Below are 14,876 nucleotides of genomic sequence, written 5' to 3'. Positions count from 1 at the left end.
GTCAGAATATCTTGCCTTTATTTTTTGGATAATTCTCTTTTTAAGGCTACATACTTCACCAGAAGGATGCACCACATTTTGCTATTCTATTCATTCATGTCTGGACAGGTGGGTTACTTTCCAGTATTGTCCATTGTGAATAATGCTGTCATGAACATGAGTATGCGAGCAAGCATCTACAGAAATCTACATTTCCTTTCTCTGGGGCATAGATGCAGCAGCAGCTGTGCTAAGATGCATTGGGATGGCACATGTTAACCCATGTTTGCCTCCTTCCTTGCAGGCGTCTTCAGGAGGAAGACCAACAATTCAGAACTTCATCTCTTCCAGCTATCCCTAACCCATTCCCGGAGCTCTGTGGGGGGGCTGGGAGCCCTCCTCCGGCTGCTGCTCCTCCGAGCTCCTTACCTCCTCCTCCAAGCCAGCCCCCTACCAAGCAGGTGAGTGGGCCTTAGCTGCAACACAGTGGTACATTTCTTTGCAGAGAAAGGTGGAAAGTTCTGAGATTGCTCCTTTGGATTAATACTGAGCTTTTGTCTCTCTTAATTGATTGGTCAAAATTCAACTCACTAAGGTAGGAGTGATTTGTATGTAGGGCACAGATTTGTATAATTTCACTTATTAATTTCTGAGAGGCAGCATGTGTGCCTTGGGTCATGTGTGGAGTCAGAGGACAGTTCTCAGGGGTCGGTTCTCTCCTTCCACTATGTGGGTCCTGGAGGACCAAAGCCTCTTACCAGGCTGAGGAATGCATCACTGTGTTTCAGAGATACCTAACTGAGTGTTTTGTTTTGTTTATTAATTGTTTATTAATTAATTTGTTTATTAATTAGTGATTTGATGCTTGCAGAAGAGTTTAGCTCTTTAAAAGAAATCGTGCAACCAGGTCATCCTGGTCATCCAGCCCTTCTGCTATGGCATGGCCGGGCCTTCCTGTGAACCTCCTCTTTGGTACAGGATACAGTCAGAGTTTCCATCTTGAGATCTGAACTTTGAATGTGGCCTGCTCACAGCCAAAGAATGGCCACTTGACCCAGGAGATAATTACTGCCCTTTTAAAACTTAAGTTTCTCTTTTGAAGTGGTACTGTGAAGCAGAGATCCAGTTATTGCCCCCGTGTGAGAAACTGCCCAGTGACAGCCACTCAGCTTATCAGAGACACTGACAAAGGGAATCTTGACGGCTCAGACTCCCTGAGCAGTGGGCTGGAGACAAGATGGCCTGGGCTCTGCAGAATACCACATCCTCCAGCAGTATGGGAAGGGAGTGACTATAACAGAGACAGCAACTTTGTGTTCTGAGCTGCACTTCTGCTGCTGCCGTGCTCACTCACTACCCAGGTCGGCCCTGGGAATTCAGTTCAAGTGTCACTGTCTCCTACCTTGGGGGAAACTGAGGCCGGTATCAGCATAGACTTGTGTCTGACCTGCCTTCCAGGCCCAGATTCGTCACAGTTTTCAAACAAACCGCAGTTTAAAGGGTTCTGTGCTTTCCTGCTTGCCCACCTCCACTGTTCCCTGGCACAGGGAGCCAGCGAGCCCCGATTTCTGTAGTCTGGTGGCACACAGCACCAGGCTCTGTTCTAATATCCGCTGGCTTTAGAACACTGCTCCCCCTGAGCGCCTCTCAAGCCGCCCACATTACAGCACTGTCAGACTTAGAAGGTGAGGTCAGTGTTCCTTGTCTGGGAGCCAGCACTGTCCTGGCTTCCGCACATGGTCACATGCTGAAGTGCATCTGGGCTGTCTACCTCCCTGGTGACCTTCTGCCTTGAGTAAGGATCCTGATGAGCGTGTATGGTTTGTCCCCGAGGTTGTTTACAAGTTTCCTGTCCTGAAGTAGACCACAAAAGTACTGTCTGGCCCTCGCCTTGGCTGGCAAGAAAATGAGCCTCCTCCCCACCGATTGTCCAAATTTGTAAGAATAAGGAAACCCGGGAATTTTGCCTGCTTGTGTTTTTCTTGGGATCAGAACTGGCTCCTCATGAGAACAGTGCACTGGCGTGTTTGTCGTCAGATTCCTCAAGCCGACTGGGACCAGTGGGAGCAGGGAGGGTGTTTCTCACTTGTGGAAGGCCGTTGTTCTTCGTGGCTGTTTTCATTTTGCATTTATTCTTTGATAACCTCGTGTAAGTAAATTGTGTATTTTGATCATTATCCCTCATTACCTTCTTTAATCTTCCCCAAAAGCCCCATCCTACTTTAATGACTTGGTTGTTAATTTTTTTTATTAAATTTATTTAGTTAGTGGGGGCTCATAAGTACTACATACAGTGAGTGTGGACATCCAAGGGCAACGTGAAGGACTCAGTTCTCTTCTCTCAGGTGGATTCTGTGGATCAAACTCAGTTCCTCAGACTGGATCACAGGCGCCTTTACCTGCAGAGCTAGCTCACCAACCTTCTTGTTTTTATTCTGACCCATTGAGTATCATTAAGGGTCAAGGTTATTTACTGCACATGGACAACTTATTAGTGGCTACACCACTGAAGAAAGTGGCATTCTTCCCCCCCATAACTGGGGCTTTTGTTGTTTTATTAACTGGATTTGTTCCTTAAATTTTTTATGCATGTATATAATGCATCCTGATGACTCTCATCCTCCTCCCTCTACCATCCACTCCACCTTCTCCTCTTCCTGCAGATCTCTTTGTCATGTCTCTGTCTTGTTTTGTGACCCACCAAGTTTAACCAGGGCTGTGTGTGTGACTGTGGGGTTGGGATGATGTTTTCACCTGGGAGAAGGGCTGTTAATCATCTTTGTGAACTTGAGCCTCATGAAAGTTCTGCGGTGCCTTCTGGGAGTGAGTACCAGGCTACCAGTGGGTACCTGCTGGACCATGAGTCCTGAGTCTGCTGTTAGCTGCAAGTTCTGGGGGTGATCATATTGCTTGAGTTCCATTTGGGTCCCACTTCTTATTGCTTATTTATTTGCCATTTCTTATGCAGTCAAAGGACATAGTGTTGGAAGCAGAGCCCAACCAGGCATTCTAAAGCATCATAAAATAGACTTTTTCAGTTTATCCTGCCTGGGAAAAGTTGCCTCATTTTCTGGAAAAATGGTAGGAAAAGAAGGCAATGTAGAGCTCTTGAAAAAGTACAGAGCCGCAGGGATGCTCAGAAAAAAAAAGGTAGAGCTGTTAAATTACAGTCGGGAAATGAAAATCATTCTTGCCTTTAGAGCAAAGCATGCTTAAGTCCTGTGTAGGTGAGGGAGTGGCTTTCCACCACTTCCTTTGACTTTCCTGCCCAAGGGATTTTTCAGTGGCTGCTTAGTGTGGCAAGAGTGACTAGTCATAGATGTTTAGACCCCAACACTGCTAGGGGTAGACTGGTTGCTTATCAAAGACAGCAGACTCCCTAAGTGCCTGTTCCTCAGAAGATGAGGGTGTGAGTGGACCCCCTCATTGGGACAACTCCTTGAGTCAGTCACAATGGCCACATACTAAACACCAAAGACCACTCTGCATTATTTTGGGGGATCCCAGAGGGCACATCAGCCACCAGGATAGTGGCTGTGCTATGGCTGAAGTTTTGGCAGATGCTATGCAACAGGAGTCTTCAGTTCACCTAGGTCATCTTCATGGATGGCAGACAGTGCTTCCCATAAGTACCTCTGATCCTTTGACTTGGGGACACTGAAAATGACCAAGAGTGAATGCTTACAATTGGAGATTACCATGTTGAAACCCAAACCCACTATGGTACTTTGTCCCTTCACCAGTTAGGGCTTGACAGCTTCCGTGCTCCCAGGCTCTGCTCCCCATCCTGCACGGGGACTGTGATGGTAGTGTAGAGCGGTCTAAACCCAGCTTATTACCATCTCCAGACACCCACTGTCCTGAGTACAGCTTGTCTAGGGTGCTGTGGACTCAGCAGCCTGGTGACAGACCCTTGTTTGGAGGGGCATAAGAGACCCATATCACTGAAGGCTGCCATAGTTGCAGATGACAGCGGTCGTAACATGGCTGCTGGATTTATGGATTTCCAAGCTGTCTCAGCCACTGTCAGGATATATTTAGCTGCAGAAAGCCAAACCTGGCTGGCTTCCTTCATGAGGACACTTAACTTTCATGGGATAGAATATCTGGGGCAGAAAGCCGAAGCTGCCCTGGCCTTGTTCTGTGTTGTGGAACTTGCACACTGTCTCTGCAGCTGGTGCTAGTGTGACCAAAGTTGGGACTGTCATTCAGCAGCAACCTTTCCACCACAGTCGGTGAGCCAGGTGCTTGGACACGTGTAGTGGTAAAAGGGGAAACTGAGGGACTGACTATATGAGGTCTCCTGATGAATAGAGATGTGACTGGCTTGTACTATTCAAGTCTGCTGAGATAGATGGGGGATCAAAGGAATTCAGAGCTCATCTGATTTATGCTAGGTAGTGCTGTAGCCAGGACCTTTTCTGAGTTCCTAACAAGCTCAGCAATGGTCAGCTTCTCTTCCTTTCAGCCAGTGGAGTTTCCTGTGACCACATAATGACTCGTTAGAGCATATTTTTCCATTTGCTGTTTAAACACAATTAGTCTCATATTGTGCCCCATCATTAATGGGGCATAAATATTGTCTCAACTCCAATCAGTTCTTTTTTCTTTGCTTAAGTTTAAAAATTAATTTTCTGGAACTAAATTAATAGCCTTACGTAGGATTCCACTTCTGCGTTTACTAATGACCAAAGTGGGGTCTTCTGAGGCTTTAGCTGCCATTCACTGTGTCTGGCTTAGTGTAGTGGGCAAATGTAACCCTGACCACCATGTGAAGGGTAGTTTATCATCATTCCCCAAGAGCCTCAACCACACATTCCCTAGTCCTCCCGCTCTTAGTGTCTCTGTGGTTCGTTGTGTCGTCTTTTTCTGGTACCTTCTGGGATCAGAAGTAGCAGGACCTAGACCTCACTGAGGTTTAGCTTTAGTTCTGGGACCCCTGCATGAGGCAGATTGTGGCTGCTTAAAGAAGTCCTGGGCTATAGCAGGTTTGGAGCAGAGACAGGGATGCCCATCCCCAGTGAGACAGAAACAATGCCAGCATCTCACGACAGCCTAGCATAAGACATACATCATCAGCTTATCCCATTTAAAAATAAAATCCTTTGTTGGGCACACCCATCCCTTTTTCCTCTGACCTGCTGCTCACTCATAGCTCTCCAGGGAGGCCCTGCCTAGTGGCCTGCCGGCCTAGTGTGTGGAGGGTGAGCCCTCACCTCATGCATTAGGACAGGACTAGTGGTCGCTTCTGAGCAACAGCACCTCCGAAGGCCTCAGTTTCCTGTCTGTCGGAGAGGGCCAACATCTTTGATCCTAGCCTCTCAGACCACTTGTGAAATTAATTCAGCACATAGGAAAGTGTAGGCACAGGACAGCTGCTTCTATATTTAATAAATACCTAATGCCACAGCTGCCACTATGGGTGTTTGCTTCATCCTCATCTCCTGTGGAATAGAATAGACCACCAGAGGCTTGCTCAAATGTCAGATGAGGTCCTTAAAGGGCAAGGAGGCCTTGCGCAGTCAGTAACTAAAGTGTCAAAAGAACAGAATTCATATCTAAGGCCACACACTTGTAAGCCTTTGTGCAAACAAGGTGCCACAACAAGTCCCACGTGGCAAAAACACCTCTGAGCAAACTGAATGTTGATATAGCTAGGATTTTACTAGGAGCATCTATGAATTTACCAAAGGCAACCAGGCAAAGAACACCATCTGAGGCTGAGGATTTAGCTTGGTGGTACAGCATTTGTCTAGTGCAGGGCTCTGGGTTGGAAAACACATAACTCCATAGTTAGGGAAATCTTGTATTTTCTCCCACATTCTTGGGAGTTCACATTTCCTGCTTGGTTTTAGAGGACCCAAAAAAGTTAGTAAGGAAAAACTCAAGTTAATCTAGAGCCTTTTGAAGTTTGAAAAAGAGAAAAACACTTCATATCTTTTAAATATTTATTAAATATTCTATATTTTAAAAATACTTACATAGAAACCATCCCTACTGAGCCTATTCTGGATATGGGGCTGAATTGCCCAAGATAAAATCCTGAGGGCCGCCATGACTGTCACAGTTGATTGGTGGTGTTGCTAAGTCCTCAGAACGCTGAGCATTATGGCCCCTGGAGCCAGAGAATAATCCCTACTGCCTGGACGACGTGATGGTACCTTCATGTCTCTGTTCGCCTCTGAACAAATGATGCAATCACAGCAGGGAGTCGTGACCTGGAGCAGACCATGTGCTTGGCTAAAAATGAGACAGGAAATCATCCCAGGAATCTCATGTGAAATCCCAGCCTAGTGTTTCTCTGCACTATAAATATCTTATATAAATTCTATAAATTTGAGAAGCCGGACTGATTACTACAGCCTCAGATCTCTCTTATCTTGAAAGAGTACTGCAAACATGAGCCTTTAACTTTTTATCTTTTTGTGGAAAGAACCACCGTACTCTAGCCGCGGGAGTGAGTCTGTGCTTTGCCTACATATGGACCAGCACGATAAGATCCTTCTGCAGAATCAGGGCCCAGCAAGGGTCCTGGGCATTGGTGATTCCAAAAAGAGCTTCTTGGTCTGCTGGGAACCAGAAAGCATTTTCCTGGGAAAATTGATTTGCAAATTCTTACTTGATGTTTCGACTTTAAATTTCATTAGAAAATGGGAAAGTGGCCAGCTAGTGAACCTCTTACCTGATTAGCTTCTGTCCTAGTTAGCTCCAGCTGTCAGCTTGACACAGCCCAGAGTCCTCTGAAGGGAGGTTCAGTTCAGAGATTGCCCAGATCAGATTGGCCCGTGGCCATGTCTGTGAGAGATTGTCCTGACTGATGATTGATGGAGAAGGGCCCAGCCCATGGCTGGGCAGCTCTGTCCCTAGGCAAAAAAGCTGTATAAGGAAAGCTAGCCGAGTGAACTAGCCATTTCCCTCCCACAACAATAGGCTGAGATCTGGAAGCTAGAAGTCAAATAGCCCTTTTCCTACCAAGTTGCTTTTGGTCAGTGTGTCATTGCAACATCAGAAAACAAGCTAGCATACCTTCCATGATGGCTTGGTTTGTCATCTTCCTTGTGTTTGTATTAGAATCCACAGTTCCCCCTGCAAGAGTTCCCCATTATGTCCACAGCCTGTGAATGTCTGCTCTTCAGAAATGCAAGCTAAGCATCTCTCATCCAAAAGTGAAATCTGAAATGCTTCAAATTCTGACATGATGCCAAAAATGGAAGATTCAACCTAGGCTACATATTTAAACTATTAACATTAAAATCATTGTTTTATTATATAACCTTCAGTCTCAAGATTAGTCCACTCATGAAGCATCAATTTTACATTTAGCTTTGGGTCTCCTCCCCAGGTAAGCTCGTTGTGTATACGCAAACACTCCCCTGACGAAAGTAACTCAAAGTCACGAACATTTCAGGTAGGCCACACTTGGCCTATGAGCAACTGAGAGACGGGTATCTTCCCACAGTCCACACCTCTGGTGGTTCCTCCTAATTTAGAACAAAGGTATCTCATGAAATTGCAAAGTGAAAAAGTCTCATAGCTTTTTGTCTTAGCTGAGATACTTCCATGAGGAAGTGTTCACCACCATTACCAAGACCCTTCCATGAGACAGACCATGAGGTGTTTACCACCATTACATTAAATCTTACCCTTTTTGCTCTTGTGGGGAGTATTAATCTGCATACAAAACTGCATTGCTGGGCTGAGTGACTTCGCCTGTCCTGTGAGGCTTCTTTTTGCCCCGCCTAGATGCAGCTGCCCAGCCGGCTGAATGTGTCCTGCATAGCTCCTACATCCTCCTGTCTTCCACGTCCTTTTACCCATCTCCCAGACTTCCACCCACCTCAGTCTCTTAACCAGCCTGAGTGGACTCATAGCAAATGTAAAAATGATAGCGAATCCCTGGAGAGAAGCAAGCAAGGGTGTTTTGAGTGCCTTCAGCGGGGGAATGTGGTAAACATCCTCCCGTGGCCATGGGTGCCAAGTCTCCTCATTTCTAGGAAAGAGAACCCAGATGTTGACCTCAGCTGGAAAGGTTGATAATTCCATGTCTCCTGCTTCTCTAGAGAGCTACATGCAAATGACTGGCTGTTTGTCTTCACCTCACCTCACAGTCCTTTTCTCCTTGTGAGTTCATCAGCAGGCATCCACGCTGCATGGAAGCAGCAGGTCCTAACGATTTTATGCTGTCCTAGCATCTTGGATTCGTTTATATGAGTAGTGCATTCCTCAGCTTTTGTTCCCTGGAAGTATTTCGGTTCACACCGTCCCTAGTTCCTCCACCGAGCACTGGAAAGGAACCCGGTCAGTGGCAGGAATATCATAAATACTTGAAGAAAAGAGAAGCAACATTGTTTTCTTTTTCATTTAACTTTGGAGTAGAAATGTGACCGTGATCTGAGTCCTGACTACTTAGCCATCTCACAACAGTGCAAGAACAGTAAATGTGTTAGCTTGCCATCATTTCAGCAAAATCTACCTGAGGTGGCAATTTGTAAAGAGAAAAAAGTTATTTGACTGAGAGTTATGGAGGTTCTGGTCTAAAATCAAGTGGCCCTCCTTGGGATGGAGGTGCTGCTGGCAAGAGAGGCGCATCACGGCAGAAGCACATAGCAGAGTAGTCTTCACCTCAAGATGTAGCAACCAAAACACAGAGTGCCACCATGTCTCCTTGAAGGGCATGCCCACAGTGGCTGAAGAGCCACCCAGAGCTTCCATTACCCTAATTTCATCAGCCTTCTGGGGCTACTCATTCAAACTGTAACAGTAAGACAGTTGATCCTTTCTTGTAGCTTTAGGTTTCTAAATATGTCCCCCAATAAAAGGACTAAAGAGTGAAGGTGACCTATTACAAGGAAGCAGCTTGAAGAGCAGAGAAGAATAGTCACTTGAGTGCAGGACAGGAAGTCTTGAGCAAGTGGTCCCAGTAGACACTTGTAGGAGTGGGACACAGAACAGCATTGGCCCTTCAGACCTGGCAACCCAAAGGGGTCTCAGCTTTCTCTCTAGTGGCACAGCTGCCCTGAAGTGAAGCCTGGACATGTTCTACTGAGCAGCCATAGCTCTCCAGAACTTTCCAGTTTGTAGGAAAGTCCCAGAAAACAAAATCTACCCTTTAGGGAATACGAGCCCTGGCAGGGAGTGTAGCTCTGTCCAAGTGGGGTCTGTAAATTAGATGATGGCATGGGCCACTGATAATTTCCGGCTTCTGATCATTGAACTACAGTTAGGTAAGAATGTTCTAAAAGTCACACAGTCTGTTTAACAGACCCAAGTAGACAGAAGAGAATGGAAATGTGAGCGAGTAAATGGGGCCAGATGTTGCTGTTTGCGGAACCCTGATGAAGAACATGCAGAAAATCTGAACTACTAAAAAATTTTGTGCAAGTGTGAAATTATTACAAAATAAGATGCTAATCCAAAAAGAACAAAAAGCCCTCTGTTTAAAGCTAAAAATATGCTCTGTGTACACACAAGGTGACAGAAATCTCCAGGGCATGCCATCAAAGTTCTCCATATCTACAAGAACCACATCTTTGAATTTTTGGTGTCCCATACCAGAACTAGATAGTCTCTATATTATTTTCTTCCAGGACTCAAATCCAAGTTGTTTTTCTTGCAAGGGATATTATCAAAACCTCCAGCTCAGCTAGCCTCTACCTTCTGCTACCTTCCCAAAAGAGGTCCCCACCCAGGACCCGAGTGACACCTTGAAAACAGAGGATGGCACCTTTTGCATAGTGATTTCACATTTGGGGTAAATGCCCACGTGCTCCCTGCTTCTTTCCTCTTCCCCTTTCCTGAAATCATCTCTTTAGCTTCTGGTATCTGACACCTTGGCTTCTGCCTCTGTGTTGGTCGTCTGTGTCCCCCAGTTAAGTGAAGATCCATAACTCCCAAGACATTTGTCGAAGGGCCAGATCCCTAGAACCTTCATGCCTGGCTCTTAATGGGTCCTTGGGGAGGACCAGCTGAGGGAATGAGTTTTACCATGCACATCTCTCCTCAGCCGTGCAGAGGAACCCGAAATAACGTGCAGAGTTCCGCCCGGTCCAACTCAAGTCTTTTTATAAAATTATAAATTACATTCTAGGTTTATTTCATACTGTGTGTGATAACTACAATTTAAAAATATCCCCTTTTTTGAAAATATTATATATCTTACATGTAGCTGTGTATTTCTGATTACTTTGATGGGATTGCTAAATTATAAAAATATTGTGAGTGGGTGCCACAACTTTAGGCAAAGTTGCAGTCTAGCAGTTGAAAGTTGTTAAATGATTTCTTACTCACTTTGTTTTGCTGAGGTTATTAATAAAGGCAGCTGTACTAGAATTGTACTATCAGTTGCAAAGAACTGTCTTCCATTCATAGACGTATCCCCCTCCCCCCATGTCACCTTTGTAGAGATGTCTGTGCTGCTGACATTGGCCAGGCCCAGTGAAGGAGCCAGGCACTGCTTCTGCCAAAGCACCCCTCCCCTCTCTGCCCTGGCAGGGTGGGAATGGAACCCACAGCAGGCAGCCCAGCATGATAAGGCTTTCTTTGTACATGACACTTAGGAATGATCTGTGTGTCTTTTTAAGAGCCACCTACTCATGGGAAAAGAACCTCAGATAAAAGGAATCCGCCAGAGTCTAGCTCTTTTCATATAACTTCCATCTGTGTCCAGCCAGGAGACCAGAGAAAAATGAACAGCAACAGTACAGCAGGTTTTTTAAAATTTTGGAAACAATAAATTTTCACATTAAAGGCGAAGAGTTAAACAAACACTGGCAGAAGGTATATGGGGCTGGGCATGTAGCTCAATTGGCAGAATGCTTGCCTAGCATCCATGAAGCCCTGGGTTTGATCCCTGCAGGGTGTTACATAAAACCCATGTGGGTGATATATGCCTATAATTCAGCACTCAGGAAGTAGAAACAGGAGAATCAGAAATTTCATGATCATCTTTGGCTACATAGTGAGTTTAAGGTCAGCCTGGGCTACATGGGAAACTTTTCTTCAAGCAGGGGAGGGTATGGTTATGGCTGTAATGGCCAGTGTTACTTCTCAGCCTGACAAACCCTAGAACTGCCTAGGAGATGGACCTCTGGGGGATTATCTTATCTTTACTGTGTGCTTAGACACTAAGTCGCATTCATCTTTGCTCTCTGTTCCTGATTCTGGATGTAGTGTGACCAGCTGCCTCAAGCTCCTGCCACTGCACCGTAATCTGGAACTGTGAGCTGACATAAACCCTTACTCCCCTAAGTTACTTTTGTGGGTATTTCATCACAATTGTTAAAGATGAGACTAGTCTCTCCTAAGTGCAGTCTCATTTCCAGAGGTGAGCAGTGTGGACAGTATCCACATATGGTGTTCGTAGAATTGAGATGCATTTCTGTGTGTTGTGTCACACAGAGGTATCAGGATTCATTTTTAACTGATTACCCCTCTGATTAACATTTTCACTGTTTGTAATTCCATCCTTATTACTGTAATAAACAAAGTTGAAGTGACCATCTTGTACATATGTCTTTGGTCACTTAATAGATGGGGTGAATAGATTCCTAATAGTGTCATTGCTGGGCTAAATGATTTACGGTTTTATGAGTATATGCACATATATATAAAAGTCATTTTATAAATAGTGTCAAATACAGTCTGTCCCTTGGAATGAAATGTGAAGGCATGTGGTTTGGTGGGACTGGCCCCTGGCCTGGGTCTGTGATTTGTTGCAGTCTGGTTTTAAATTCCTACCACTGGCCTCACATCCCTGGGACTCTGGGGCGACAGTGGCCCAGGATGTGAAGGCAGAGGACCAGACAATCCATCATGTTGATTAGTTGTTTCTGTAGTTTCAAGAAACCCTAGAAGATGTTTACTGAGCCTGACTGGAACAGAGGGACAAACCAAGAGGTTCAAGGCAGTGTCATTTGCTTTCATATCTGTCCTGGAAAGCTCTTTGACTCTGAGAACACCAAGCAGTTGGAAGAAAGGGCTAAGAGATACACTGTTGGTTTCAGGTCCTCGTCCCTTTCTGAGGTTCTGTTCAGCAGAACCTTTATCCCTTGGTTTAAAGGACTTAGCACACATGCTGCTATTTCTTGGTTTGAATTTCTTACTCGCTTGTCCTACAAACACATCTGCCCAGCAGGCCAGAAGTTGTCAATGGTGTCCTCAATGACAAGTTTTGCTTGGGTTGCCTGAATTTTAGTACTGGAAACACCGTGGTCTGCAAGGGTGTGGCATCCATGAATGCACTGTGTTGTCTCTCGGTATATGGTGGCCTGTTGGCACTCAGCTGACTCTGTCAGGAATCATTTGCTGAGGGCAAACTCTTTGTTAGCTGCTTTCATTCACTGCCCTGTGTGGCACTTGAGCCTGTAGGACCATCCTGTTTTACTGCTAGGCACACCCAGTCAGAGGGGTTGACACATGCAGCAGGTAGCAGTGCCCAGGAACAGATCTAGGACATATGGACTGAAAGGCTATGCTGTCCCACAGTTTCTACTGTTGTGGGTGTAAGGAGTTGGCACCAGGGGAACTATCTACCCAGGAAATTGGGAAAACTGAAAATCTGGAGATGACAGATGGATTTGTCCACAATTTTACTTGTTCCTCAACAACTTGAGCATTTTGCCCAAAATGTCTGGCAGACTAAGTTCTTGGGAAATGTTTAAACCTAGTAGAAAGATATTTTAACAAGGCTTGGTATCTAGCAATTCATCTTAAGAAAATAAACATATGTACTAAGATATATATTTGGAGATAATCTTAAAGAATTCTATAATAAGAATGAAAAGCTTAAGGGGGGGCCTTGAGCAGCGTGGGAGAATTCTGCTTCTTTGATGCTTGTGAGCGCTAAAGCAACGAAGACGCATGATGACATGGCGAGGTGTTTATGATGTAACGCGGAGCTGCACAGCCCAGCTTAAAAGTGTGTGTGCAGTATGATTACAGTTCTGTCAGGGTTTCTATTTATAAATATCTGTGCAGAAGAATGCTGTCCCAGTGAGTCTGCGAACTGTCAGTGATTAGCAGTTTGTTTCCCCTTTGTTCCTTACTGTATTTTTCCAGTTTGATACGAGAATCACGTCATTTCTATATAAAGCTGACCTATATATGCGCCCTTATCCATCATCTTTATAGAAATGTATTTATATATGTGTGTACATATTGGTATTGTATAGATATGTTCCTATGTACATAGTCTTACATGTAACTGTATGTTGTGGTATCACAATGCTTGAGTTCAAGCAGCCTTTGATACTTAAGAGCTCTAAAGCCCAATATTAGTGATGATGGCCACTCTGGAAGGACAAAGAGAAGCTGTAAAATACTTTCTTTAACTGAAAAGGTAAGAGTAAATCAAATATTTTGATAGCCATGCCTTGTTCGAATAACTTTTACCACAGTACATCCTCAGAATTGTTTTATTTTATTATGAGCTGTGTTGTTTGTTATTTTAAGCTGTTAATTTCAGCCATGTCTGTAACTAAACTTCATCATAGGCTCACAGTTATAGAAAAGCACATGTAGCTTATAGTACTATTCTTTGTTCCAAGCAGCTCCGGGAGCCTTGAACAGAATCCCTTGACTGAGAGCAAGGAGGCCTTGTCTTTTCACTCCTCTTTGATTCACTAGTAAATTTTTCCTAAGCTGCTTTCAGTTTTACTTGATATGACAGGGTGCCAGTTTATGAAAGTTGGTTTTGTCAAAATAGCAGGCTTTATGCGTCTTAGGTGAGTCAAACGTGCATATGCAGTAAGTAAAGGCCTTTCTGTTGAAGTAGAACTGGTGCAGGGGCAGCCCTGGCTGGTGAGAGGCCCTTCCCTGTAGAGAAGTCTGAGCCACTACTGCAGAAGCCCGTCAAGTTTGAGAACTATTTTTAGTGATAGAACGGTTTGATTTGTAAGGAGTTCTCAAGGACTTAAAATATCTATGAATCTTACTGAAAAGTGAGGCTGATAAGATTCTGTGAATCACAGACTTTCCAAAGTAGAGTAAGTTGGTTGCTAAGCAGGGTCATCCGTTGTTATGGTTAGGGAGTCGTGATCGTGGCTTTGAGTCCTGCGCTTCAGGATCAGCCCTTAGAGGCAAAACCGTGCTATCTATACCTTAGAACAAAGCTCAGGAAGACTCCATGGAATTACATTCTGTTTTTCTAAAATTAATTTAGCCCATCTTATTTACCCTAAAACTCCTAGGCATCAAGCTCCCTTCTATTCCTCTAGTTGTGGGTATTAAGGACGTCTCAACTCAAAAATATTGGAGCTTCTGTAGCAGGAAGGATACGAGGTGCTGAGAGGCAGCTGGTTGGTAAAGGAAGAAAAGACCAGCTAGGTCAGAGAGCCCTGGGTCCAAACCCTTTCCCTGGGATTGACTATTCTTGTCACTGGGGAAGCCCTGCTGCCTCAAGACATTATTCTGAGGAGACTGATTTAATGTCTGCCTTGAGGCTAGCTTTCCTCCTGCTGCCTTAGCAGGACTTTTCCGCCTTTGCCCGTCTAGATCCTGCAGTTTCAGAATAAAAGTCACTGCGGAGACACCCGTGCTTGCCTTTCACGAAAGCATGCTTCTTCTGGTCCTCTGATTGCAGCCAGCCTCTTCAGAAGTGAGGTGTCTAGAGTAGCAACAATTCTATCTACACACTACAAGGTCCTTTGATCTAAGGAGTTATTTAGACGGAGATGAAGAATGAGGACAGCTCAGGGTCCCAGAGCTTCTGCTTTCAGACACCCACCACTGTCGCAGTTACTGTGCCGCGTCTGGGCCATCAGCCTGCACACCCCAGGGACCAGGCCGTCTACATGGGGAAATCTCGCACTGCAGACAGCTGGTGAGGGGGGCCAGGGAGGCACAGAGCTTCGAGTGTCCTGTTTTCTATTTTTATAAGGTGAGCCTCTGGCACAGTTTCA

General features: G+C 45.0%; 1 protein-coding gene across 15 annotated transcripts in view; it reads left to right on the top strand.

Annotated features, from left to right (window-relative positions):
• The window catches only part of Grb10 (growth factor receptor bound protein 10), a 122,429-nt gene that overhangs the window by 79,417 nt on the left and 28,136 nt on the right, over nt 1-14,876 (top strand). For all 15 annotated transcript variants that reach the window (XM_075944372.1, XM_075944366.1, XM_075944362.1 and 12 more), the window contains one exon: nt 284-440. In XM_075944372.1, coding sequence (XP_075800487.1) covers nt 284-440 — 157 coding nt within the window. The remainder of the gene's footprint in view (nt 1-283; nt 441-14,876) is intronic.

The sequence above is a fragment of the Microtus pennsylvanicus genome, chromosome 12 (genome assembly GCF_037038515.1).
Source record: "Microtus pennsylvanicus isolate mMicPen1 chromosome 12, mMicPen1.hap1, whole genome shotgun sequence".
NCBI lineage: Eukaryota > Metazoa > Chordata > Mammalia > Rodentia > Cricetidae > Microtus > Microtus pennsylvanicus.
The sequence above is the reverse complement of the archived record's forward strand: the minus strand, read 5'-3'. Positions and strand labels throughout refer to the sequence as shown.